Here is a 27,675-nt window from a genome sequence, read left to right as displayed (position 1 = left end):
TCATCCCTCACCTGATGATGGGCACTTAGGTTGTTTCCAAGTCTTGGCTATTGTGAATAATGCCACAATGAACATAGGGGTGCATATATCTTTTTGAATTAGTGTTTTCACGTTTTCGGATAAATACCCAGAGGCAGAATAGCTGGACCATATAGTAGTTCTATTGTTAATTTTTTGAGGAATCTCCATACTGTTTTCCATAGTGGTTGCACCAATGTACATTCCCACCAGTAGTGTATGAGGGTTCCCTTTTCTCCACATACTCTCCAACACTTGTTACTTCTTGTCTTTTTAATAATAGCCATTCTGATGGGCATGAGGTTTTAATTTGCATTTAACTAATAATTAGTGATGTTGAACATCTTTTCACGTGCCTGTTGGCCATCTGTGTATCTTCTTTGGATAAACATCTGTTCAGATCTTTTGCCCATTTTTTAACTGAGTTGTTAGTTTTTTTGTTGTTGAGATGTATGAGTTCTTTACATATTTTAGATATTAACCCCATATCAGGTATATGGTTTGCAAATACCTTCTCCCAATTGTTAGGTTGGTTTTTCATTTTGTTGCCATACAGAAGGTTTTTGGTTTGATGTAGTCCCATTTGTTTATTTTTTCTATTGTCTCCCTTGCCTGGCCAGACATGGTACTCGAAAATATGGTGCTAAGATCAATGACAAAGAGCGTACTGCCTGTGTTTTCTTCTTAGAGTTTTATGGTTTTAGGCCCTAAATTCAAGTCTTTAATCCATTTTGAGTTAATTTTTGTGTATGGTGCAAGATAATAGTCTACTTTCATTCTTCTGCATGTGGCTGTCCAGTTTTCCCAACACCATTTATTGAAGAGACTTTCTTTGCTCCACTGTATGTTCTTGGTTCCTTTTTTGAAAATTAGCTGTCCATAAATGTGTCAGTTTATTTCTGGACTCTCAATTCTGTTCCATTGATCTATGTGTCTGTTTTTGTGCCAGTAACATGTTGTTTTGATTAATATAGCTTTGTAACATATTTTGAAAACAAGGAGTGTGATATCTTCAGCTTTGTTCTTTTTTCACAGGATTGCTTTGGCTATTCGGAGTCTTCTGTTGTTCCATATAAATTTTAGGATTCTTTGTACTACTTCTGTGAAAAATATGATTAGGATTGTGATAGGGATTGCACTGAATCTGTAGACTGCTTTAAGTAAAATAAACATTTTAACTATGCTAATTCTTCCAATCCATGAGCACAAAATGTTTCCATTTCTTTGTATCTTGTTTGATTTCTTTCAAGAACGTCTTAATAGTTTTCCGTGTACAGGTTAAATTTATTACTAGGTATTTTATTCTTTTTATTGCAGCTACAAATGGGATTATATTCTTGATTTCTCTTTCTGCCAGTTCACTGTTAGTGTGTAGAAACACAATTGATTTTTCTATGTTGATTTTGTACTCTATAAGTGTACTGTATTTGTTAATTATTTCTAATAGTTTTTTGGTGGATTATTTACGGTTTTCTATATACAGAATCATGTCATCTGCAAATAGTGAGTTTTACTTCTTCCTTTCCAGTTTGGATCTCTTTTATTTGTTTTTCTTGCCTAATCCCTCTGGCTAGGACTTCCAATACTATGTCGAATAAGACTGGTATCTTGTTCCTGTTCTTAGAAGGATAGCTTTCAGTTTTTCACTGAGTATGATGTTAGCTGTGGGTTTGTCATATATGGCCTTTATTATGTTAAGGTAATTTCCTTCTATACACGTTTTATTGAGAGTTTTTATCATAAATGGATGCTGAATCTTGTCAAATGCTTTCTCTGCATCTACTGAGATGATCATGTGATTTTTATTCTTAATGCTGTTAATGTAGTATATCACGTTGATTGATGTGCAGATGCTGAATCACCCTTGCATCCCTGGAATAAATCCCACTTGACTGTGGTGTATGATCCTTTTAATGTATTGTTTACTGTATTCGCTAATATTTTGTTGAGAATTCTTGCATCTATATTCATCAGCAATATTGGCCTGTAATTTTCCTTTTTGGTGTTGTCCTTGTCTGGTTTTGGTATCAGGTTAATGTTGGCCTTATAAAATGAATTAGGAAGCATCCCTTCCTCCTCAATGTATTGGAAGAGTTTGAGAAGGATAGCTATGAAATCCTTGAATGTTTGGTAGAATTCACCTGAGAAGCGGTCTGGTCCTGGACTTTTGTTTTTTGGGAGGTTTTTGAGTACTATTTCAATCTCTTTACTAGTGACTGGTCTATTTAGACTCTCTATTTCTTCTTGATTCAGTTTTGGGAGGTTTTATGATTCTAAGAATCTATCCATTTCTTCTAGGTTATTCAATTTGTTGGCGTATAGCTTTTTGTAGAATTCTCTTGTAATCATTTGTATTTCTGTGGCACCCATTGTAATTTCTCCTCTTGCTTTTCTAATTTTATTTGACACTTCTTAGATATTGTCTTGTAGCCTGCTTTTTTCACTTAATGATAACAATGTGAAATCATTTTTCACTTAAGAGATTAGCAAAGACAAAAATATTTAATACACTGTATTATCAAGAAGTGGACATTCTTTATATGCTGGAGTGTAAATTAGTACTTTTGAAGGGCACTTTGGCAATATATATCAAAATTATAGCCAGCTTTGGTGGTCTAGTGGTCAAGATTTGGTACTCTCACTGCTGTGGCCCAGGTTTGTTTCCTGGTCGGTGAACCACAACACCTGTCTGTCAGTTGTATGGGTGACCAAGTTTCACTGGAGTTTCTAGACTAAGACAGACTAGGAAGAATGACCCGGCCACCCACTTCTGAAAAAACTGTCCATTAAAACCCTGTGAATAGCAGCAAAGCATTGTCTGATGTGGTGCTGGAAGGTGAGAGGATGGCACAAAAAGAGTAGGTAGAGTTCCACTCTGCTGTACACAGGTGTCCAGGAGTCAGAATTGACTTGATGGCACTAACAACAAATCAAAATTATAAGTACACAAAGCCTTTAGCTTAGCAATTCCACTTCTAGGAACTGGAAGAGGTCTCTAAGCCACTACTGGCCATTTGTATTTCTTCTTTTCATGAACTGCCTGATAACAACTTTTACCTGTTGTTTCCATTAGGGTATTTCTCTTCTTTTATTGATTTGTAGGAAACATTCCCAGTCATTTAACTTTTTACTTCATCTGGAAATTATCTGAGTATGACGATTGATAGTGATCAACCTTCACTTTTTCCCAAAGAGTTTTACTTTTGTTCTACTACCATACCTTAAAAAATCCATCCTGTTCCTATCCTTTTTAAATATCTTATTTTCAAATAATTTTAGATTTACAAAGAGTTGCAAAGATATTAAAGAGTGCTCTTGAATCCACTGATTTTAAATCCTGACTTTATTAAACTCCTACATGTGCTTCCTTCCATTTTTAGTCTATCGTCAGATCCATGCAATACATTTCAGAAACACGTTTGTTCAAAATAGTAAAAAAGCAAAACCTCTGTGTGTCTAAAAAGACAACCTTATAATTTCCAGATTTTAGAGACGATTTTTATTTTCTGTCTGCTTTTCTTATCTCCTAAATGTTCTATAAGAAGCAATATTACTTTTATAATCAGAAAAAAGCCAATAAACATTATTTTAAAGAATAATATAGGAACATTTAACTATTTAGAAAAATGGTTAAGAACAACTCTTTCAAGAATTTCAGCTCAGTGATGTTTTAACAGTTTTCCATTCATGCTTTTAGAGTTCATTAATAATTGTAGCCACTTGAGAACAGAGCTTTCTTTAAAGTAAATCAGTATAAGTCTAAGTAGAATGAAACTGGTCACTCTTAGAAGATTCATCAAGGACATAAAGATCTTCACTACTTTCTGTACCCTTAGGCTTAGGGAAACATAGCAATCTTAGAATGTTTCTGAGGGAACCTTAGCACAGTCTTTCTTCCCCAAATAAAGTCTTCATCTATAGAAGCCATATGCCAAGTAAATCAGTCTGCCTCTTTTGAAATAGAAATTCAAGGACAAATGCTTCCCTAGCAGGGATTGCTGGGAGAATTCCTAACAGAATTAAGCAGAAAGGATCACTGTATATAATGTGATAGCAGTGAAAGTAAGCTTTTTGGTAAAAACTGTGAGGGCACTGGCCATAGGACACAGGTCTAAGCCTTAACACCTTAGGACACTGTAATTGATAAAGTTGGGAAACGTAGGACAGACACACAAACTGAAGATACTGGTAAAATGAGATGGACAGAAGGCAGGTTTTTCCACTGACTTCTATTTTAAAAAATTAATAGACTCTATTTTTTGGAGCAGTTTTAGGTTTAAGAAAAATTGAGTAGAAAGTACAGAGTTTCCATATACCCTCTCATTCTCCCATCCCTCAGTTTGCCCCTCACTAACATCTTTTATTAGTTTGCTACATTTGTTATAATTGATGAGCCAATATCAATTCATTATTAACAACTAAGGTCCATGATTTACATTAGGGTTCCCTCTTTGTGTTGTTAGTTCTATAGGATTTGAAAAATGTATAATGATCTGTTATCTATCATTACAATATGATACAGAAGAGTTTCACTGCCCTAAAAAACCCCTGTACTCCACCTATTCATCCCTCTTTACTCCCTACCCTGGTCCTTGACAACTACTGATGTTTTTACTGTCTCCATAGTTTTGCCTTTTCCAGAATGTCATACAGTTGGAATCATCCAGTATGTAGTCTTTTCAGATTGGCTTCTTTCCTTTAGCACTACGTATTAAGTTTCCTCTGCATCTTTTCATGGCTTGATAGCTCATTGCTTTTTATGGCTGAATAATATTCCATTGTCTGGATGCACCACAGTTTGTTTATCCAGTCGCCTACTGAAGGACATCTTTGTTGCTTCCAAGTTTTGTCAATTATAAATAAAGCTGCTGTAAACTTTGTGTGCAGGTTTTTATGTGGATCTAAGTTTTCAACTCATTTGTACAACTAAGAAGCACGACTGCTGGATTATATGGTAGGACTGTGTTTTGTAACAAACTGCCAAACTGTGTTCCAAAGTGGCTGTTCCATTTTGCATTCACATTAGCAATGAATGAGAGAGTTCCTGGTGCTGCACATCCTCATCACCCTGGCCACACATACAAACTCAAGATGTTGGTAAAATGATATGGGTGAAAGAAAGGTTTTTCCATAGTTTTAAATTCTTAATATTTACTTAAAAAGAAAAACCTCACTAAACAAAATGAACTGTTAAAAGTATATGCATTATATCCCAAACGCACTTATCTATTCCACTGCTTGGTGGACTTATTTACTTTATTGTGTGTTTTGTTGTTTTCTGGAAGATACTGATTCACCCCAGACTCCGTTGGTATTCTCCACAGCTTTGGCTCAGATCCTTAAGGACTGGGTCAATGATCTAATGAGTCATTTGCATTCCTGATTGCTATAATACTATGATGTCCCTACTGTCTCTATCCCTTGCCCCACCCCAGCTCATTTAAGTTATCAATGTCTTTCATACATGAGTAATATCAAGCTACACATTGTATAGTAGTGACAAGTTAATTACATAGTTATTAAGAGATAATGTGGGAGTAGTAACATAAGTTATCATGTAATTACCTTTGTTCTCAGAGACATTACCATGTAATTAAAGCAAACCTGATATAATATTTTACAGCAACCAATGGTGCTGCATTCTATATTCTCCTTCCTCCTCCCTATAAAAAAATTTGCTCTCAGTTATGCCTGGGTCAATTTGATTTTTCGATTCTTGTTTACTTTCCATCTTTCCTAGATATGTATACGTTAGTGATGATTTATGAGCTCTTTTAGACTGGCCTGCTATACCTTCTATGCCAATAGTTACCAGATATATGCTGCCACATGGGCATATGAAAGGCTGTATTTTTTTAAGGGTATATTTTTATTACTAATAGCTGTTTTAGGAAAGAGAATAAGATATAAATTAAAACTTTGACTAGTCTGAATCTTCAATTTACAAGACTCATGCCACTACCACTCCTATACTTGATTTTTGTTATAAGAAGCAAATGAAAAGAAAGTAAAAACTCAGAGTGCTATCAAACATACTTCGATTTATTCAATCAACAAAGTTATTGAATGCTACCATCACTAGGTACTGTGCTAGACATCAAAGGATTCAAAGATGGATAAAACCTAGTGTTTGTCCTTGAGGATTTTACAGCTTTAGGAGAGAAAGCCACGTAAATGCTTTAAAAATGATCCTGGCAGAAGTATGGAGTATGAACTTACTAGGAAAGAGATTATTGGTAGAGAGATCAAATAGGATCTACTGCAATATTCTATGAGTGGTTCTTGAAGTATGGTCCCATACTTTAGCATTGCCTAAGCCACACCCCAGATGAGTACCAAATGAGAAGCTCTGAGGATAGGTTCCAGCAATTTGTCTTTTAACAAGTTCTCCAGGTGATTCTGATGCATACTTAAGTTTGAGAACCACTGTTGTAGGTGACAGATAATCAGGACAGGAAGGAGAATAAACAGATTTAGTGATGTGATGTGGGTGCTGACAAAAGTTAAAAAGTTGAAACCAATTCTGTGGCTTAAAGCTTAGGAAACCAGGTGGAAAATGAAACATGGGATATGCCCTAGTTTCAATTCATGTCAAGCACCCTTCACCAGAGATTCTCATTGTCTTCTCTGTGGAGCAGCTACGTTTTTCCCACTCTCACCTGTAAGTGAGGGAACAGCAGTAAAGACCCTAGGTAGGACAAGACAAGGGTGCTGTTATTTGGTGCACTGGCCACTCCACTGGGCATTTTGGCAAACCAAATTTATAGATCTACTGGATACTTCAATACATTCTGTGAAATCTTGACTGGAGCCTCTGACCTGTATGCCAGTGCCTATTACAGTAGGAACTAATGTTCAGGATTATGATCTTAAGAATTAGTTTTCACATTTGTACTGTAGGTACTTAGGACAACTGATGTTAGATACTGCCTCCTTTCCTAACACATGTGTTCTATCCATATTTATCTCTATTCTAAGTGACAGTAAGGAAAAGGTAGCTGTGAGCAGTCTCTCTGCCACTAAATTAGTCACATATACATGCCAGCATGGGTTAATCTTAAATCAAGGTGACCTGACACTAAAGTATGGCATATCTTGCTATTTTCTGACTCACTCCCTCCCTCCCTCAATAACCAAATTCTTACATATACTGACCAGAATGTTTTTTATTTGATGGTAGGGAGTTAAGTCTGTTTGTAGCTGTGCATGTAATTGATCGATTCATTGATTCATACAACTAATATTTACTGAGTATCTACTCTGTGCCAGGCACTGTGTTGGGTCGTGGGGATACATCAGTGAATAAGACACATACAAGTCTCTGCTCTCTTGAGGCTTATATTTTAATGGTGGAGCTAAAAAAACCCAAAAGTAATACGTTAGTAATTAAGATAGTAAATAAGACAATTCCAGAGAATGTTCAGTGCTATTAATGAAAAGGACTGTGTACAGCAGTAGAGAATAGTGAAGGGACACATGTCAGATAGGATGATTAGAGAAGAGGTGACCTTTAAGTTGAGACTGAGGATGAGACAGAGATATCTGTGGCAAGAGTAGAGGAAGACCATCCTAGGCAAAGGGAATTTCACATGCAAGGTGTCTAAGGCCTGAAAAAAGACCAGTATAGCCAGAGCATGCAAGCAAAGGTGAGTATAGCATTAAATACAGATGCAGGGATAGCAGATGATATAGATACTTTGAAGCCACTACAGGAGTTCAGATATTTAGTCTAGGTACAACTACAAGCAACTGAAGGGTTGTAAGCCTGGGAGTGAAATAATTCAATTTTTTCCTAAAATGATTATTTTGGCTACCGTGTAGAAAATGGAATGGAGTGAAAGAAAGAGTGAATGTATGGAGATCAATTAGGAAGTTACTGTAGTAAAGTAGAAAACAGGCTGGCTTGAGCTAAAGTTATGGCAGAAAAGTAGAAGGCTTTGAGATAAGATGATATGAGATATAGCCCTAAAATTGAGTCAAAAGAACTCACTGAAGGTTTGGACAGAGGAAAAGAAAGGCATCAAGAATGACTCCTAGGTTTCTAGCCTGAGATATAGGATGTTTGATGTTCCACATATCGTGTGATACATGGAGCATGTTGTAGGCAACATTTTCAGAACCATAAGCATGGGAAAAATGGTATAGACAGGAATGCAAACATACACATTTATAGAGCCCACCCATTTATTACCCTTTTAAGAAGAGTCGCCTCACCTCCAGCGTTGCTGAGGGGATAAGTTGATATGTTCTGTGTGTGTAAATCAACCATTCCTGCTAATTAGACCAAGGGTAGGGCATTTGACCCAAGAGCAAACAACTTATGGTTCTTCCAGTGTCCTACTTATGAATGGCACAAAAAGTGAATTGAACTAACCTAACATTCTCTTTCAGGAGCCAGAATGGAAAGCAAAGAAAGATCAGGAAGCTGACTGTGAGGCAGGAAGAAGCAGACACGCAATGCAGCTGAGTAACATTAATGTGTAAGCACTGGAAGGAAGGTCCATGAATATCTGCTGTTGGGGGTCTCTAGAACTGATTCGAATCTAGAATCGCCATCTGGCTCTACTCTCAGTGAAAACTTGTCCAGTTTTGGCTCTTGTTTGAGATTCTTTTTATAACAGGTAACACTTAATGAATCCTTACCTGTGTCAGGCACTGAGCTTTATAAACATTATTTCATTTAACTGTTGTAATAACCCAAATGAGGTAGGTACTCATTATCCTCATTTTATAGATGAGGAAACTGAGGCTTAGAGACATAAGTAACTTGTCCATAGTCCTACAACTAGTTAACAGCAGTACCAGAACTCAAACTTACATCTTTTAACCCATTGTCTTAACCACCATGTTAAAATGCCTCCCTTAATGCTTGTGTGCTTGCTTAAAATAAATTCCTTATCCTGATCTAGATGAAATGGGTTTCTATTCCATTTGAACAAAGGAGTCAGATGAAAAGTGTCTTAAAGCCAAAGTATGATTCTCTACTATATCTTGCCCCACCCTCAGTGCCAACAAGTTCCCTCACATAGTTGTCATTCTTAAGAAAGTTGAATAGAACAAAGTAAACTACTGTATTGTGGGGATTTTGAAATGCACATATAAAAAATAGGATGATGTATTATAATCATAAATCCATATCCTTTCTTTTTCCTCTGCCTGACTTCGAATACTTTACTATAGAATTAAGATCTAAATACAATCGTGAAAAATAATTTTCCTCCTCTACCTTCTAAAAAATTCAAAGAAAGAGCTCTGGTGATGCCCTCTTATATAACAAAATTTTATAACCTGCTATTTCATGGCTTAAAGACTTAACTCAGGGTAGAACTTGGCTTATAACTACATAGCATTTCAAAGGCAAAGAAACCTTCCCCAACATCTTTCACTGTCCTTTGTGACAGAGTCTGTTACTCCTAGGCTTTAGAATTGGTTATCCCTCAGATGTCATCATTTTTATTAGTCATTTAGGCAGGCTGGGGCAGTAGTGCAAGAAGGCACGTAAAGTGTACTGTAAGGTACTGAGCAAATGATTATAGATATGGGGAGAAGACATTTTGAATATAACAGCCAAACTTATTTTTAAGAAACTTTCAGTTTTGTGTGCATCATCCTAGGTGAGTGAGTGTTTTCAACTGTGATCTTTTTCTAGTCATTTGCAAGAGGGCAGGTAGAGTGTCTATATGAACAGCTTTCATCGAATTCAATAGCTAATTCAGTTTCTGTAGAAGGTAAGCGACTCCTTAGTCTTACCCCTGTCTTTTGCACAGAAGTGCATCAACTTTTATCTTTAAGATGATGACTAACTTACAGCAAGCTAGAATATTTTAGATTCTTCTTTAACTAAAGAAGGTATTTAGAAACCAGGTGGCACTGACAGTTTTATGTGTCTAGGTCATGTTGTGCTACAAAAACATTTAAGTTTAATAAAGATGCTAACTAGATATTTTTTCTACAAAGACGTGTGTAAATATTTTATAATTGCTTTACTACTTCTTTAAAACTGGTTTTTCAGAAAAATCATGTACTTCTGCTGGTATGAGTATAGATCACTCTCTCTTTACATTGTGTTCTGGTGTTAGCCTAATTTCTAGAGTGAGAAAAAGTCTGAAAAACCCTTAGCCACTAAATTCATATATTTAACAGGTTACAGCCTTGAAGACTCGCTGTACCTGAAAGCACCATTAAAAATGCTGGACTGTTACTACTAGAGGAAATTTTTAATAAAAGCTAATTAAGCTACAAAACTCCCAAGCAGTTAATTGCTTTTAGGTGCTAAATTTCTGGTACTTCTAATTATCTTCTGATGACTTTACTTAGTGTTTTACAACCATGACAGATGACAATGAAAAACTGCAGTGAAATCCATCCACCCTGACACTGTGCTAAGCATCGGCTTCTGCCTCTCCAAGTAAAATCAATACTCTGTTTGAGTAAACACGTTTACAGCTTTATTAGGATGTCTGCTTGTTCTGTAACAGCTACTTGAAGCTGTGGTAACAAATCGACTCAACTCAGTTAAACCTAGAGAGCTGGGTAAGAGGCCCATCAATAAGGTTGTTATAAAAATAAACTGCAGGAGATCAGAAAGCTCAAGCAAACAGTCTGGTAAATGTCAATATTTTCCCTTACAGAGGATGACAAAAACAGTGAAATCATGTGGAAAGTCTTTTCTTCCCCCTTAAAAATGTTTCCTGTTTCAACTAGATAAAGCATATCTACTTTTTGTGCACAACTCTTATGAATGAAATTTTTGCTTCCTAATTCCCAAGTGCATCTGGAACAGGAAGATGATGTAAATACATGGTATTTTCCCTGCCATTTCAGATTCTTTGTTTTCATTCACATTTAGAGGCTTATTTTGATCTTCACTGACTTTATTAAATCATCTTATTCAAGTTATCTGGAATACCTTTGGTGGCTCAGACTCACCTTTTTTTAATTAATGAAACAAAACTTTCATCATCTACATTTGAGAGGTCATTTCAATGCAGTGTTCACTCTTGACATAATACCTGTGAGTCATGATGTTGTACCTTCCAAACTACACCTTCCACATTTATGCATTTAACAAGAGCAAACAGTGTTAGCTTCAGACAGGCTGCACAATCTTCTGACCAGTGGTAGTACAAGAAATGTCTGCTATCTATTAGGAGCAAGCCTCCACAGTGGCTATAGCTCTAGCACATACCTTCTTTAGATGTTCACAGATTGCTCAAAGAACTAACATCTGGCAGGAAATTCCCACTTCAATTTGGCTAGCTTAGACTATTCAGATGTGACAAAGTAATGGTTTCCCCCTGCTGAAAAGTGTTCAGATGTAAACTTTTTTCTTTCAATTTCTATGCAGTCTAGTTAGTAAAAGTTTGTCTTGTTTTGACTTCATATTGACTACCAACTAGTCATGAACTCAAATAACATTGTGTGACCTATATGTTGGAAAACAGCAATTAAGGGGAATGGGAGAGGAAGCTACAAATGTGTGGGAACAGACAAACAAGGTGAGAATAGAAAATACGAAGGTAATTTAGAGAATCCCTGTGGCTCTCAGAAGTACACGTAGGTCCAACATGAAAAAGAAGTAGCCTCCCTCTTCTGGAAACTTAAATCTTTTTTTTTTTTTTTAACTGAAACTCCTTTCTGAACATAAATTAGAAAGTGAAATTAATGCTCCTTTTTATTAGTTGGGAAATAGAATAATTATTTACATTGTGATTGCAAAGTGGCTTTAAGAGTTATTTGCATATTGTAGGTAACATCTTTTAGGGTAATACATCTTCTCTGCTAAAGCTCTTATGAGAAATTTGAAAATATAAGTATTAGAGGTAGCGCAGCTACTTTACTATCATTCAAAATAAACTGTTCTAAGCTACAGAGGACCCAACCACATTTAACAAAGCTTTTTTAATCCTAAAAATGCTGGCCTTGGGTGAGGTCTCTAGTCTTTTATATATATGTTCCTGGGTTTAATCTGTCAAAGATGTACTCACTTTTAGTCTAAAGATAATTTGTAGGTACAGTGCATATGCCTACAGCTGCCATAAGACATACAACTAAATCACATTAGATTAACACAGGCTGGTATTGACAGTCCACTGGGAACATATTGATTAGGTGCCCTTTCATGTTATTTGTTATGATTTTTCTTCTCAGTTTCATTTACTGGGAAGACATAGGGGAAGAGATTTCACTGGGAACAATGACAGTGTCTGTCACAAAATGTTCTCAATCTTTCCATTTGTTACTAAGGCAGTGACAAAGAGAGTTCCAAATGAAAAGGCAGACCTGCTGTGACAAAGCACAGCAGGACAACAGGAAGAAATTTTCTCCTGACCTGGGAAATTAGGAAATCATACTTAGAGATTATACAATTGTCTCCAATGCCAAGGGTACAATCGTAGCACTTGGGCTTTTGAGGGAGAATGTGAATAGGGCAGTTCCATCAGGGCTGGCTAATGACAAATAAGGGGCAAATGTTACGAAGAGCTTAAGATATCCAAATAGAACATGGAGGTATGCTTGTAGATGCCAGAGAGATTTGCCACTCACTAAACCCTTGAAATGGAACCACAAATTTAATTTATGTACATTTGAGGTACTCATTTAAAAATTATACATGAGGGGCCTGCCCTGTGGCTGAACCGTTAAGTTTGCATGCTCCGCTTCGGCAGCCTGGGGTTTCGCTGGTTCGGATCCTGGGCGCAGACCTAGCACTCCTCATCAAGCCATGCTAGGGTCGTGTCCCACATAGCAGAACTAGGACATACAACTAGAATATACAACTATGTACTGGGGGGCTTTGGGGAGAACAAGAAAGAAAGAAAAAAAGAAGACTGGCAACAGATGTTAGCTCAGGGCCAATCTTAAAAAAATTATACACGAAAATCTATGATGTAGTCATTTATCTCTTGTGCAGCTAGTAAGAATACATGGTACTCTGGTACCGGGATTTGTGATTAGCACATGGTAGGTGAAGTAATGCTTTACAAAGAACTTGAAATTAGGACTGGAATATAGTTATGCAAAGTCACAAAAGACAGAAATACTCTTAAGCCAGCTAGACTTGAAAGTAATAGAATACATTAACTATCTAAAGATAGAATGAGTCAATCAGAAAGGAGACATTTAATCAGGCAATAAAGCAAAGAAAGAAACTACATGGTAAATGTAAAAGTTGCCATTGTCTCTTCATTCATGTACAAGGTAGGCGAGTATGTTTCAACAGCTGGAGTATTTCCAGTCCTAGCAGAAAGGCTTCCCTAGTGTAGAGATGAGAGTAGGGGGTTTTAACCAAGGAATTTTTGAATATTTCTAACTAACAAGATCATCTCTATTAAGATGAATGCATCAGCTTGGTGCTATAACTCACTGTATTCAGATTCCATGCTGACCAAACAAGTTTATGATCTGACTTTCTGTATCTCTGTAGTACAATCCATTCTACTGCTTAGCACAGAAGCTTCTGGTTCAAACTCATTGGTTACTACAGTTCTTCAATTCTCCTCCCTTTCACTTTCTCTTTCTTTTCTGCAACAGTCTTGCCCTAGAGTCTTCAGAGTCCTATCAGATAACAAAAGCTCCTGTTCAATAAGTAATGTCATCTATTTAGATAATAGGAAGATTCTTTTTGGCAAAACCAGCTTTTGTTAGTAAGGCTGGTCTGTGGTTCTCAGTCCTAATGATGAGATTTCCCTAAAAGTTTAGACAGGTAGCATAGTGCAGTGAGTAAGAGCATTGACTCTGGAACCAGATTATCTGGGTTCAAATCCTGGCTCTGCTACTTTCTAGCTATGAGACTTTGGGCAAGTTACCTAAACCTTCATGTCTCAGTTTTCTCATCAGTAAAATGGGGTTAAAAACAAGCTACCTCAAGGAGATTTTACAAACATTAAATGAGTTAATATATGTAAAGTGCTTAAGATAGCTAGTAGGTGCTATATAAATGTTATCTATTGCTATTACTATGTAGCTTGACTTACATAGACAGAATGTGTTGAACATGCCAACATAAGTATTTCATTATTAAAATAACACTAGAGTATTCATCTCCTTGCATGACTCAGTCTTTCAGGACCTGATTATCCCAGGAACTGATCAGAGCAGGGTTAAAGTGAGAAAAACGGCAACCTAATTGAGGTATTACCAGTGAAGTCCTGCCTAATTTCAGCTTGCCTTCCACTTTCTCTATATGATTTCAATATGTATAGCGAAATCCAGTATGTGGACCCAGGGTATGATGAAAGTTAGTAAAGTGAGGAAGCTGCCAACGTATTACACAAAGGGTTGGCAAACTATAGCCAGAGGGCCAAATCCAGCCCAGTGCCTGCTTTTGGACAGCTGGAGAACTAAGAAGGTTTTTACATTTTTAGAGTGTTCTAAAAAACCAAAAATAAAACAAAAAAACAAACAAAACAAGAACTATGCAAAACAGGCTGTATATGGCTTGCAAAGCCTAAAATATTCACTATCTGACCCTTTACAAAAAAGTTTGCAGATCGCAGTTCCACATTCTTTCCTTTTTACTTGCCTCACTGTACCCCAACAATAAGTATATAATGAAGCTATGTAAGTAGAGTGATATAAAAGAGAGGCTAAAAACCCTGTAACAAAGAGCCCAAGTGCTTTGAGGAGGTAGCTCATTTATCACCCTAACCTCAACACAAATAGGTAGCTAGCTGTTCCTAGCATCCTATGAATGGCTCCTCTCTCCCTCAAAAAGTCTGTATATTCCTACTTAGTACTCGAAGAAAGATTACAGGTAGTTAGGTGTCTCTAAGGGAATCTGTTACTCTAGGGTCAGAGGTAGTGGCTAATCAAATCACCATCATATCTAGGATGGCCTCACGATGTGCCCTACTAAATGTCAAAGAAATAGAATACTTACTTAGAATATTTTAAAGTACTTAAATAATGTAAACACAGGGTACATGTTAAAAGTTTCTGTACTAAGACTCCTGTTTAATCAATTTCTAACCAAGAAATTAACAGTGTTTCCTTGAGGTATTATGGAATTTGGCCCAATTCTGGATAAGATATTTTTAGCCTAAATGGATTTATAGCTCTGATGCAGTATGGAATACAAAAAATAGCTGCAAAATACTAGCATTTAATCGATGATGAAGACTTTCAGAGCAAAGAAATAAAAGATGCAAGCATGACAGTCAAATAGAATGGTATCTGTGGTATGTACTCTTTCCAAAGAATAGGGCATGGGGCATGCTGCCAGTATAATGTTTAATAGCTCATTTAAGACTAGGCATGAATAGTTTCAAAGAAGGAAATATGAAAAACGTCAGTGAAAAAGACTACTAAAATAGAAGAATATATATATTTTAAACAAGACTAAGTTAAAACCATCAGGCAATCTTGAATAGGTTTCCCATGACTCAAATTATCTTCCAAAGAAAGGAGGACAATGGTCACCTCTATTTGCATTTTTTTCCTTGTCTTGCTTGATGTTATGAGAAATAAACGGAAATCAGGAGACTCTTCCGGGTTATCATTCAGGAATCTAAAGCTTTCTAGAGACTATAACATAGCTTAACCACCCCACTAACTAGAATGAGTTTAGATGTATCAAAAGAACCTTTAAATCAGATTTTAGATCCATCTAAGTCATCAAGCCAAGAATCTTCCAACTGTCTTGATGTCATTTTTTGAGTACTCATTCCAAAAATGATTTAGTCCTTATAAATTGTTCCAGTTCTTACCAAGACTGAACCAGACCAAAATTTAACCCTTCCTAGTACAATAAACTTCTAACTATTGTGTTAAAAAGATGTTTTAACCAAATAATATAAATGCAAAGACATCATTCTTCGTTATTAGCATACTGTTTAATATTCACCACAACTTGTTTTAAAGAACAACAATTTGTTAACATTTAAGCCTGAAGGGCTTTGAATATGCTATATACTGTATTTGATGCAGCTTGTTTATGCAATATTCTGACAGACACAATAAATCTTGTGAAAATGACTGGCATATATCATAATAGTAAATTACCTTTAAGCCAAAAGTACATATTTTTCCTGTAGTAAAATAGTCTCATAAAACTTACAATGACAGTAGCATATGGAAAGAATATTAGGAATTAATTATCTAAAAGAAGAAATTAAAAGCTATTAAATTCAAAAATCTTGGCTATGGGTAGAGACAAGGGTTAAAGGCAATGTTTAACTTAAAAGTCAGTATGAAATAAACAAGTCTGTACCTCCAACAAATGCATCTCCAGCTCCATTGGTATCAACAATTTCTTTCTGGTTTTGATCCAAGACAGGAAAAGCCGTGACTTCACTTCCTGCAATTAGAGCCAGAGAAAGGCAGACTGACTTCGCTTTGTAATGCTCAATATACACAAACTCACCCAGTAAAGTCTGAAGGTTCTTCATCATTGATCACTCAAAGAGAGAGAGAGCATGAGCTCCATATTCTGTACAAGGAAACCAAGGTGCAAAGTCATCTGTAAGCAATGCTTTTTTGGTAATTTTTAGTCTGCAGATCCTGTACATGTTTAGTTAGTGTTACATCTAGGCAGTTCACATTTTTTGGGAACGACTGTAAGTAGTAGCAGTACCTTTCTGGACAGTATAAATACTTAAACAGAAACTACAAGTTAAAGGAAGTGTTTGTAAAGACTGGATCATGGATCTCTAATAAAGCTTCAAGCCTGACTGCATTCCTGCCAGTGAAACCCTGGATAGTTAAAGAGCCGTAAATTTAAAAATTATAAATAACGAGCCTGGGGTGTTTCTCTACAGAAAATTGCAATAAAATGTAACTATTATTCTGTTACAATACTTCATGCCAGTGTCAAGGATTACTGATTTTAGTTGCATATTATAAATAATCTAATCTGGCTACTTTTTACAAAAGACTCACTATTTCCTTTCAACTATTTGTCAACTAGCAAAAGGGAAAGCTACCACTGAATGCATGGGAAGAACAAAACGGACAGTGCAGTGGGCTCTTGTCTTATGGCAGTCTGGACCAGGGCTTGGTTGTTTTGACTACAGAGTAACTTAATACAGTACTTTAAAGTTGGCACATGACAATAGAATGGAGTTATTTGTGATGAAATCTGGCCTAGAGGATATGTGCAAAAGATTGGATAGTGCTTTTTATTGGGGGTGGAACTTCTGAAATCACAAATTTGCATCCCTTATGGGGACTGGTGTGGCTGAAGACTTGTAAACTTCAATCTCATCTAAGATCAAGAGGGAGGGAAAAGGAGATCTTGAGAACTTTAAGGTCTCAGTAAAGAACTTAAGAATTTCAAAAAGTATGTCCTGTCTGCCTTATGCTACCTGCTACTGAGGGATACTTTCAATGAGAGATAAGCATAGATACAATAATTTAAAAAAGACCCTCCTGGAAAGATTGATATTCAAGAAGAGAACCCAATTTACTTAGTGGTCCCTTTTGACCATATGACTGTAGGTGCTAAGAAGACTCCATACCAGAAGCATCTATTTAAACTCTTTAAGCAACTAACTTTCCATACTTTGTAACACCAGGACCTACATGGCAGTTAACAAGATTTTGATTAACTGGAAGTTAAGACATAAAAATCCAGGATTAAATCTTCCAGGGAGTATGCAGTACATACTGCTATATAGGCAAGAAAAAGAAAAAGAAAAAGAAAAAAGAAGATGTAAGCAGACTTCACTAGTAATAATTAGGAAAGGGTTACAGTGTGATTTAGGGAAAGGTCTGTACCATAAATATTTATAAAGAAATCTGATTTTATTACTTCCAAGTACAAGTCACACTATAAAGGGAATTAACAAGTATAAACTAAGAACAAACAGGCACTAAATAAGTAAAATGAACTAAGTTAATGACACCATTACCATTTATAATAGGGTTATATTACATAATAACATAACGTGTCTATAAAACATTTTAGGTAATGTACGAATTAATATAAGAATTAATTACTGGATTACAGATTTAAAAATAATTACCTATAAAGGTAAGTAAGCCACAATTAGATATAATTCTTTGAGTTCTTTGTTTGAAAAAGTTACTGATTTTTGGTTGGATAAATCTTTATTTATGAATAAAACATAATTCACAATGGAAGAGATTATTTTGAACTTTGTTCTTAAGAATTATGACTTCTTGGTGTAAATTACTGAAAATTCTAAATGAATGCAGTTTTACTGCACTTTTTTCTGGATATATGTGTAGATTCTTGAGATGCTTTATCCTTCAGTGTCATATGAAGTTCAATTTTCTGAAATATACAGTACAATTATTTTCCTTTTGTACTTATTAATACAAATATATATACAAGAATGTCAAAATGTAAAAGAGCTGTCATAAATCAGTACAGGCACAGTCTAGTTTCTATTATCTTCTGTATCTATAGAGTTCTATTATGAGAACTACTTTCAATATAATGACCCTGAAAATTTGCAAGATCCTGAAATGTGTGCTAAATCAACGAAACAGGATTAAACAATGTTCAATAATATTTAAGTCCAGTTATATTTTTGGTATATTCTGATTTTTTGAAATGTGATGATCTAAGCTGGTTTACAGAGATGTTTAAAAAAACCCCACAGAACTAAAACAGTATTCACTAGCATGACTTATTCCATAGCCTTCTAGAGCATTTATTGTATGAACATATGAAGTACCTTACTAAATCTCAAGACACATTTATAGGCATGGGCATTATTCAGTCAATGAGGCCCAAGACACTCAAATGACTCTCATCGGGACCTAGTTACCTTAGGTGTGAAATATGCCTGGAGTAGCGGTGGGAACAAGCAGCAAAAGCAGCTTTCTGCCTTAGTTATAGAAAAATGACAGTTAGTTTTGATCAAGTACTTCTACTTAAGGGCTTTAGAAAAGTCAGAGCCATCGGTTCTCAATTCTTCCCAAACTTTTTGTAAAGTGAGAAGAAAAAGGATTGGGAATAATTATTATTCCTACTTTCCAGATTTCTATAAAACCACAAAACCATGAGCTTCCTCAAGCAGACAGGAAACGAACACTAACAATTCAGTTGATACCAGATTTATATGGTGTCATTTATTAGATAAGACTCTCAGGGCTTTCATTCAGAACAATGAAATTTAGCTTGCTTAAAATACAAAATAATGAAATTCAAACATTCTCTGGACAATTTATACAAACAAATAATTTACTCTTCACTTTACTATGACATAAGCCTCACTACCTAATTGCTTAAGAGGCCAGTTTGCCCAGAATCAAAACATCTTCACACAGCTATCATGCTAAGTCAATTAGAGTAGAGATGGTTAGTTCATAAAAATGTCATAATACCTAAGAGAAAAATAATAATAAAAAATGCAGTCACTCAATGCTAAACAACTAGATTTAAATGTTTCTGTAGCCTTATCACTACTAAATTAACTATATATTTTAGCACTGTATGTATACAACCTCTAATGATATTAATGATAATTAATACCCTTAGAAATTTTGTTCGAGGTATTTTAAAATGCTGTTTTGTCACTGTTTTATTGCTGTCACCTCTAAATTGTAGAGAAGATATAATTGACAAAGATACATGGCAGGATGAGAGGCAGGTAGGCAGGTGTTTTCAACCTCAAGGTAGACTGCAGTCACCACTTCTGCCACTGCCTCTGACTGAGTATCACCAGGCATGGAAAAGACAAAAAAGTGATGGCCAAAACTTCACCAGAAAGTGAAAAGTGACTATGTAAAAACCAGAACTCGTAGGATTCTTAAAAGAGGCTCCTGCACGCTGGCCATTCTTTATAATTAGGTAATTTCCAGAGTAATAATGTTTTGTTTGCTTGTTTTTATTAACCTTTTATTTAGAGATAATTTTAAACTAACAGAAAAGTTTGAAGAAAAAGATAGAGAACCCTCATATAATGTTTATCCAGATTTACCAGTTTTTAACATTTTGCCACAACTTCTTTATCATTCCTCCCATATATACATACATATTGTTCTTGTATTCTTTCAAGCCATTTGAGCATATACTATACCCTTACTCCTTAATAACTCAGTGTGTATTTCCTAAGAACAAGGATATTCTTTTAGGTAACCATGGTATAGTTGATGAATTAAAAAACTTAATATTGTCATTTTATGTAATCTATGTTCCATACTCCAATTTTGTTAATTGTCCTAATGTCTTTTAAAGCAATTTTTTTATTCAGAACAGGATCCAGTCCAGAATCACATATTGCTTTTAGTTATGCTTGTTTTTTTTCATTTAACTTTTAAATAGGTAATGTATACATATAGTTCAAAAGTATAAATATATAAAAAGGTATGCTATATAAAAACTCCCTCTCACATCTTATCTCCCATTCATCCAGCTTCTAATCCTGCTACTTTCCAATCTGGTTATCACTGTTATTGCTTTCCCGTATATACTTCCAGAATTTCTCTATGCAAATACAAACAAAACACATTTTTCTCTTTTTAAAAAAAAAACAAAAAATGTATACTATGCAGGCTGCTCTGAACCATGTTTTTTCACTTGGAGATCTTTCTATATTGGTAAACAGAGAATGTCCTCATTATTTTTCATTGCTACATAATAGTCCATTGTATGAATATACTATAACTTATTTAAGTAGTCCTTTATTGACGGACTTTCAGGTTGTTTTCAGTTTTCGGCTATCACAAACAATGTTGCAAAGCACTAATGCTTTTATTTTAAATAGACTCTAAATTTAATTCTTTTACCTAGTAGCCAAGTCAATAACATCATTCCTATTTTATATAGGGAACAGACACAAGGAAACTATGTTGTTATACAAATGGCATGAAAAATAGGAAAAAAATGAGGATCCAGAAAATGCTTTTTTTTCACTAGGATACACATACCAGGATATGAGCAAAGACACGCTGCTTAGATTGCCCTAATAAAACAGGGTAATGAAATAGATGACAAATTCTGCTAATAATAGAGATTTATACAACAATCCTAATTAACAAGGACTTTTGGGGAATAAAGAGTTCTGGGTTAATTTAATTTTCTGGTTAACTAAAGAAAAAGCAGAAAGTCTTTCCAGTTGGAAATTTTTCTAAATGTATTAATATAATATAATAATATACCGTGACATCTCTACTTTAGTTTATTGAATTGAGTCAAATTTTTCTTTGATAATAGAGAATCCTACAGCACATGTTAATGTCATTATTCTAAACATCAATTCTTATTGTAGTTCCAAAGGTATAAGTGCTTTCATGAGAGGCAGGATGAATGGTGGGAAGTACACTGGATTAGGACTTAAAAGACCCTTGGTTTTAGTCTGGTTTTGGCTCAGCTACTTCATTCAACAAATACTTATTAAGAGCTTACTGTGTGTCAGGCACTCTATTAGAAACTGGGAATACAGATGTGAATGGGACAAACAAAGCCCTCTGCTCTCATGGGACCTACGTTCTAGTGAGGATAAACAATATATAAGTAAGAAAAAATGAACGAGATAATTTGAAATAATAATAAATGCCACAAAGAAAATAAAACAGATCGATGTGATGAAGTATGACTTGAAGGAAAGTTAATTTAGACGGGGGGTGTTACTTCCTCACCAAGGAGGTGATGTTTGAATTGAGATTTCAATAGCAAGAAGGAGCCAGCTATGTAAAGATATAGAGGTGGAATATTAAGTGCAGTGGCCTTGGGCTAGCAACAAGTTTGGTGAGCTAAGCCTGTTTAAGGTTAAGAAGGCCACTGTAACTAGCGTATAGTGAGTGTAGGGAGACCAAGTGTATGTCTGTGTGTGTGTGTGAGTGTGTGTGTGTTTGGTGGTGGTGGTAGTTGGTAGGTAGAATTCCATTCTAAGTAAAATGGGAAGCCATTGGAAGGTTTTAAACAGGGGAGTGACACAATCCTATCTTTGATTTAAAAAGGTCAGGCAGCCTCATGAAGAATGGATGGAACGGCAAGGGGGGAAGTGGAGTCAACGATACTACTTACCAAGAGACCTTGTGCAATGTAACTTAAACTCAGATTTATTACTTAGAAAATGAGGATAATACTTGCTCTAGCTATTTTCTGTGACTATTATATGGATTAAGTATTAACAATGTTATGAAAGCACCCTGTCAAATACAAAGCCCTATACAACTTTACAAGGTGCTCTTAGGAGTTTATTTTCTTCATCAGGTAACAAGTATTTGTTGAACACTCACCATGAGCTCTTCATACTCTGCTAGATCCTTCGTGGGAGATACAGGAGAAATATTAAGATATGATCTGTCTTCTCCAAAAACTTAGAATCTAGATGGAAAGGGAAATCTAGCATATGTGAAAGAAATTGTGAAGTATCACACAAATAATACTTATTATAACTGCAACAGGAATTTATAGAAGAAAAGGAACAAGGTGAGATTAATTACCTGGAGATGGTTTCATGGAGAAAACTGAACTTAAGGTAGGTCTTAAAGATGTGTATGGCGAAGACAAGAGGAAAAGAAAGGTGTATATGTCCAAGGAGGCACAGAGAAAGAAGAAAGTTTGTATGTCAGATAAGGCAAGAAATAATGCTAGATGGGAGAAGGGGGGAGGTCCAGCCATTTCCAGCAATACTTTGAAAGCCAGACAAACGTTTGGATTTGATATATCAGGCAATGGGATGCACTGTAGTTTTTGAGTAAAAAAAGTGACAGTCAAAAGCTTACTGTGTCAGGTACTGCACCAAGTGCTTTATATTTACTTTATCTCATGTATTCTCATGGCAATCCCATGAGGTAGGTATTATTGACCTGATATTAAGGCTCCCAGAGGTTGTCAACTGCCTAGGGTCCTGCAGTAAAGCAAGACTTTGAGAGAAAAAGAATGAGAGAGAAGAATTAAAATGTGATTCCAAAGTTGTTATTTGAGCAATGTTGCTACCATTTTTCTGAAAAAAGATGATCATGGAAAAGTCCCAAATTTTGATTAAGCAGTATACAGCAGGTAATTGACATTTAAACTCCCTTTCTAAGCTCTGTACCAATAACTAAATTTGACTAAATTAAGCACATAAATATTCCATAGAGAACAGAGGCAGTATTACTTTGTGGTTAAGAATATGAACTAGCCTGCTTGGGTTCCCGTTCCCAGTTACTAGTAAATTCCCATTTACTAAGCTCGTAACCAAGTTAAACTCTCTATGCCTCAACTTTCTCATGTGTAAAATGGGGACAATGATAGTAATTATCTCATAGGATTTTTGTGAGCATTAAAGCAGTTGATACATATAAAGCACTTAGAGCAAAAGTTGGTAAGTAGTAAGCATTTAATGAATAAATGTACATGAATATTATTAATCTTAAAATGAGACTTTTGGGTATAGGGAATTCAAGTCTCATTTAAAATTGTTGCTTCTGAAGGTATGGTTTTGACCTTGTGCACTACTTGACTGAGTATCACTGTTTGCTGTAAAGCCTCTTAGTTTGTTCACGTTTTCTTCTAATTTTATACAAATGTTTCAAGTAAGCGCCAGTTAAAGTCTTCAGGGCTAAATGGAGACAAATAAGAGAATAAATGAGTGTTTGCTTTGAATATGAAAATAGTTTTCTATAGAAAAGTCGTGAAGAAAACAATGATAAATGGAATTACTGCTTTAAAACCTTGTTTCCCCTTTGTTTGGTATATATTTATTTATTTTTACTTTAAGAGGTTTCTGTTATCTTTAATAGGCTCACTAAATGAAGCATATCACTTTAATCTTATATAAAGCAGTTCATTTCAACCTGTTCTTTCTCTGCTTCTTTCTACATATTAGCTCCATTCTCATAACTATAAGAACTGGTTTCCTTTGCTGGCTTAGCTCATAGGTGACTCGCCATCTATGGATTGTCTAACTTTGGTGAGGTTCCTATCCCTGATTCAATCAGTGCCCAGAGAAGGAGCTAGGGCTCGTGGCACAAAATTTGGTCACCTATGTAAGAGAGGCTGTAGAAAAGGCAATTTGTCTGAAGATCCCTAGCACCCAGAACTATGCTTGGTGTATTATAGGTGCTCAGTAAACATTTGTTGAATGAACAAACAGTGATTTTTTCATAAACACAAATCTGACCATGTTATTCTCCTATTAAAAACCTGTCAATGGTTCTCTAAAGTCTTAACTGTAGGACATGAATTCAGTCACTGTTCAAATCTCATCTTTTGCCATTCCCTGACCTGCGATTGCTCTTTTGACAAACTCATAATTTTTCAAATGTGTCATGCTTTTACTCCTGTGTACATACTAAGTTTACTGCTCAGATTGTCTTTCACTATTAGTTACAAATCTCAGATAAGGCTTGTCTTCCTGAATGTAGTCCCTGACCTCTCTGGGTTCTGCTCAGAAGCAGAACAGATTACTTCCTCTTTGATGCGATCACTTATAGCCTTCACATACCTCTAAGAAAGTACTTATCATGTTTATAATTACTTATTCACAAGCTTTCTTTCTTTTACCAAACTATGATTCCTTCCTTGTGGGTAGGAATCATGACTTAATCTTATTTCCAGCTTAGTTCTGTACCTAGTACCTAGTAGGTGCTTAATAAACATTTTTACTCCTACCAGACTTCAAGTTCCTTAAGACTGGTCTCTGTTTCATGTAGTACAGTATGAACTCACTATATATTTTCTGAATGATCTTGAATAAGTGGTACATAACTATAATACACTTCTCTAGGTTAGTTAAGCAAACCAAGTAAACTAAAGGTTCTAGCTGTCAATGACCCTGTCTTTTAGCATTTTTAGGATTTACTCTAGGTTTCTAAATGTTTGTATGAAAGGAAACCATACAAGTGAAAACCAGAAGGTTATGAGCTATTTCAATAGTGAATAAATTCAACCTTGCACAACTTGTGCTAAAAACCTTTCCAGTTAGAACTGTGCTGAAGAGATCCTGGAGAAATAATGAAAATATGATTTGACTGGCGCCTTCAAACAAGTTATTTTCCATCATTTAGAAATGAAGACACTTTTATGACTCAATGATCCTAGGTTTAGATCCTATTTACAGACAGAGGCTCTGATATTGGGTCTTAGAGTTAACACTTGGATCAGATCAAATCAGGGCAATCAAATGGATCCTAGTGACATGGTTAGAGTTCATCTCATGAGGAGTATCATATAAGTCCGACTAACATCTATATGTTGTGATCCTTCCTTATAAAAAGACCACAGGCTCTTAGGTCTAGAACAAGAGGAAGAGGCATTTATTAGATAATTTGGACCAAGGCATTATGGTTACGGAAAAAACTGAGTGACCAAACATCAACAGCCTTCCTAATTTTTTTGCGGTTTAGTTCTAATCACTGCAGTAGTAGGATAAAGGACATTATTAGTATTCTAAATGCACCCCTTCTTAAAATCATGTATTTCCTTCTGAGTGTAACAGTAAAGATTTTCAAAATAGCTATGCATATACAAAGTTGTTCTCTGTTCTTAAGGAGAAGATAGTGATGCCACTACTTCTAATCTTGGACTTTCCATCAATAAGATTTCTGTTTGAGTTGTTGATGGTGGCAACGGCAAATGTTTACAAAGTTATCAAAGGAAAAGCTGCATTAGATATGAGGGGACCAGCGGTTCCTTTTTTCTTTTTATGGATTAGAAGAAATCTTACAGCAAGAAAGCATTGCTGAGATATCCCTGATATTTAGGACAATCTGGTTTACAGGGATGATAATACCTCAAGATAATGTCATAGGTTTATACTGAAAGAAAAAGATTTTTTAAACATTCTACATTGTACAATAAAATTAAAGTTCCCCAAAGTATGGAGTCAATTTCAATGGGTGCCCTGACACACACTGATGAAAGTTATGAGTACTATTTATCATCCAATAAACTGAATTAGATTCACAGATCACTTGACTACTTGGAGTACAGCGATAAACACCAGTAAACAACCATTTTATCCAATTAAACATAATACTTTTCTTTATTGAGTCATTTGCCAATCTCTCTTGCACTTAAAAGTAGATTAAAATGTGTAAACGTACGGTTAATTACCTATTAAAAAAAACCTCTCAAGTACGCTATTTTACATTGCTTTTAAAGCTTGCGTGTACTCCTCATCATTCTTTATGAACAGAAGTTGCAGCATCACATTTTTAAAAAGTTGCAGGAATAGTTTAAGGATCAAACTCATGCCTATCAGGAGATTAAGAAGAATGGCATGATTCTATAAAGAAAAAAAGATAAAGACCTTATGTCAAAACAGGCTGGTGTCTGTCATCCAATACTCTGTCAATTACCTCTAATTTCTCTCAGAACAGATCATACTAACAGTCCGAATCTGGTGCTTCCATTTCTCTCCCCAAAATATTGTTCTAAATGTCAACTAGTCTTCTCAACTGCCAAATAATTCTCACCCTCAGAATGAATAGAAGCCCTTAGGTGTCAAGTCTTTACACTTTGCTAGTTACGTTAAACTACTACTAGTTCTTCCACCAAACAACACAAGAATCAGTATCTTTGTTTCCGAGACTAGAAGATGAGAGATAATTCAATTTAGGAACATCACCTCATACGACTTCAGAGGATACCATTTATACTATAGCCTGTGTAAATAGCACCTGCTAGACTTGGCCTATTCATAGACCACAATACTATTTATGCTTCCTCAGATGACCCAGGGACAATATACAAACTGGTTAGGCTACAGAGAAGTCAGTGAAGCAAGGCTAGTGTCATTAATTGTGTGGTATGTGAGTTCCTGACATTAGTTACATTTGGACAGAAGAAATTTGTGCTATGCTATGAAAAAAAAAATCTCTACTTTTAATGTACAGACAAATTATGATAGCAACCTTCAAAGAAATAAAAGCAGCAGCAATGGCCCCACAGCCCAGATATCAAATTGCTCATTTATTTTAACACCTCATTTTAGATAAGTAAATGTTCTATGTGAGCTGTAGTACACAACGTAAGTATCAGTAATTACTTTTTATTTTACCATAGTGGCTGCTGATATGGAAGGGCAAAGAACTCCATGTTCTGGTTAGCTCATTCTGAAAGCCTAGAATCTGAGTGTCTGAGGGTAAGGTTCACATTTTCTGATAGTGATGGCAATACTCTAAATACTTTGAGAGTAAAGGGAACATATACTGGACGACATAGGTGCCTTCTACTCCTTATCCTCAGGTATTTTGGTCTTAAAGGTATGGAGACAGAAACATCTTTTATACTTTTAGGGAGAGTCATGGGCACAAGCTTTCACACTCTTTAGAGCATAAATGTGGCTGGGAAATACGAAAATGTGAACATTTTATCTAGCATATTCCAAGACTAGGAAGTCACTCTAGACATCAGAAAATTCTTCTTTCTTGATTAGACATTTAGTGGGAAGAAATAGGGGTAATTATTGAAACCTGGCAGAAAACCCATTATATTAGTTACTCAATAAATATTTGGTGATTGACTGAATTTAAAAGACTTCTAAGTTAGCAATCAAGTATATTTCCTGATAAACTAATTTTTACATACTATTTTAATAAAATAGAGAAAACTTGCTTAGATATTTTTTAGATATTCCTTAGATATTTTCTTAGTGGTTAGCAAGGGGATTACAACTAACACCCTAAATATATAACAAGCTAGTTTAAATTGATACCAACTTAGCTTCAAGAGCATACAAAACCTCTGCTCCTATACACCTCCTTCACTCACTTATGTCATCATTATAAATAACATCTTCATACATGTGTGTC

The 27,675-nt window shown here is 35.4% G+C and overlaps 1 protein-coding gene across 6 annotated transcripts in view; it reads right to left on the bottom strand.

The window, feature by feature from the left end:
* ADK (adenosine kinase) overlaps nucleotides 1-27,675 on the bottom strand; it is a 523,395-nt gene that overhangs the window by 12,169 nt on the left and 483,551 nt on the right. For all 6 annotated transcript variants that reach the window (XM_070566356.1, XM_070566381.1, XM_070566372.1 and 3 more), the window contains one exon: nucleotides 16,229-16,315. In XM_070566356.1, the coding sequence (XP_070422457.1) occupies nucleotides 16,229-16,315 (87 nt within the window). The remainder of the gene's footprint in view (nucleotides 1-16,228; nucleotides 16,316-27,675) is intronic.

Source organism: Equus przewalskii, chromosome 1 (assembly GCF_037783145.1).
Source record: "Equus przewalskii isolate Varuska chromosome 1, EquPr2, whole genome shotgun sequence".
In the NCBI taxonomy this organism is placed as follows: domain Eukaryota; kingdom Metazoa; phylum Chordata; class Mammalia; order Perissodactyla; family Equidae; genus Equus; species Equus przewalskii.
Note: the sequence above shows the minus strand (reverse complement) of the source record. Positions and strands in the feature narration are given on the sequence as shown.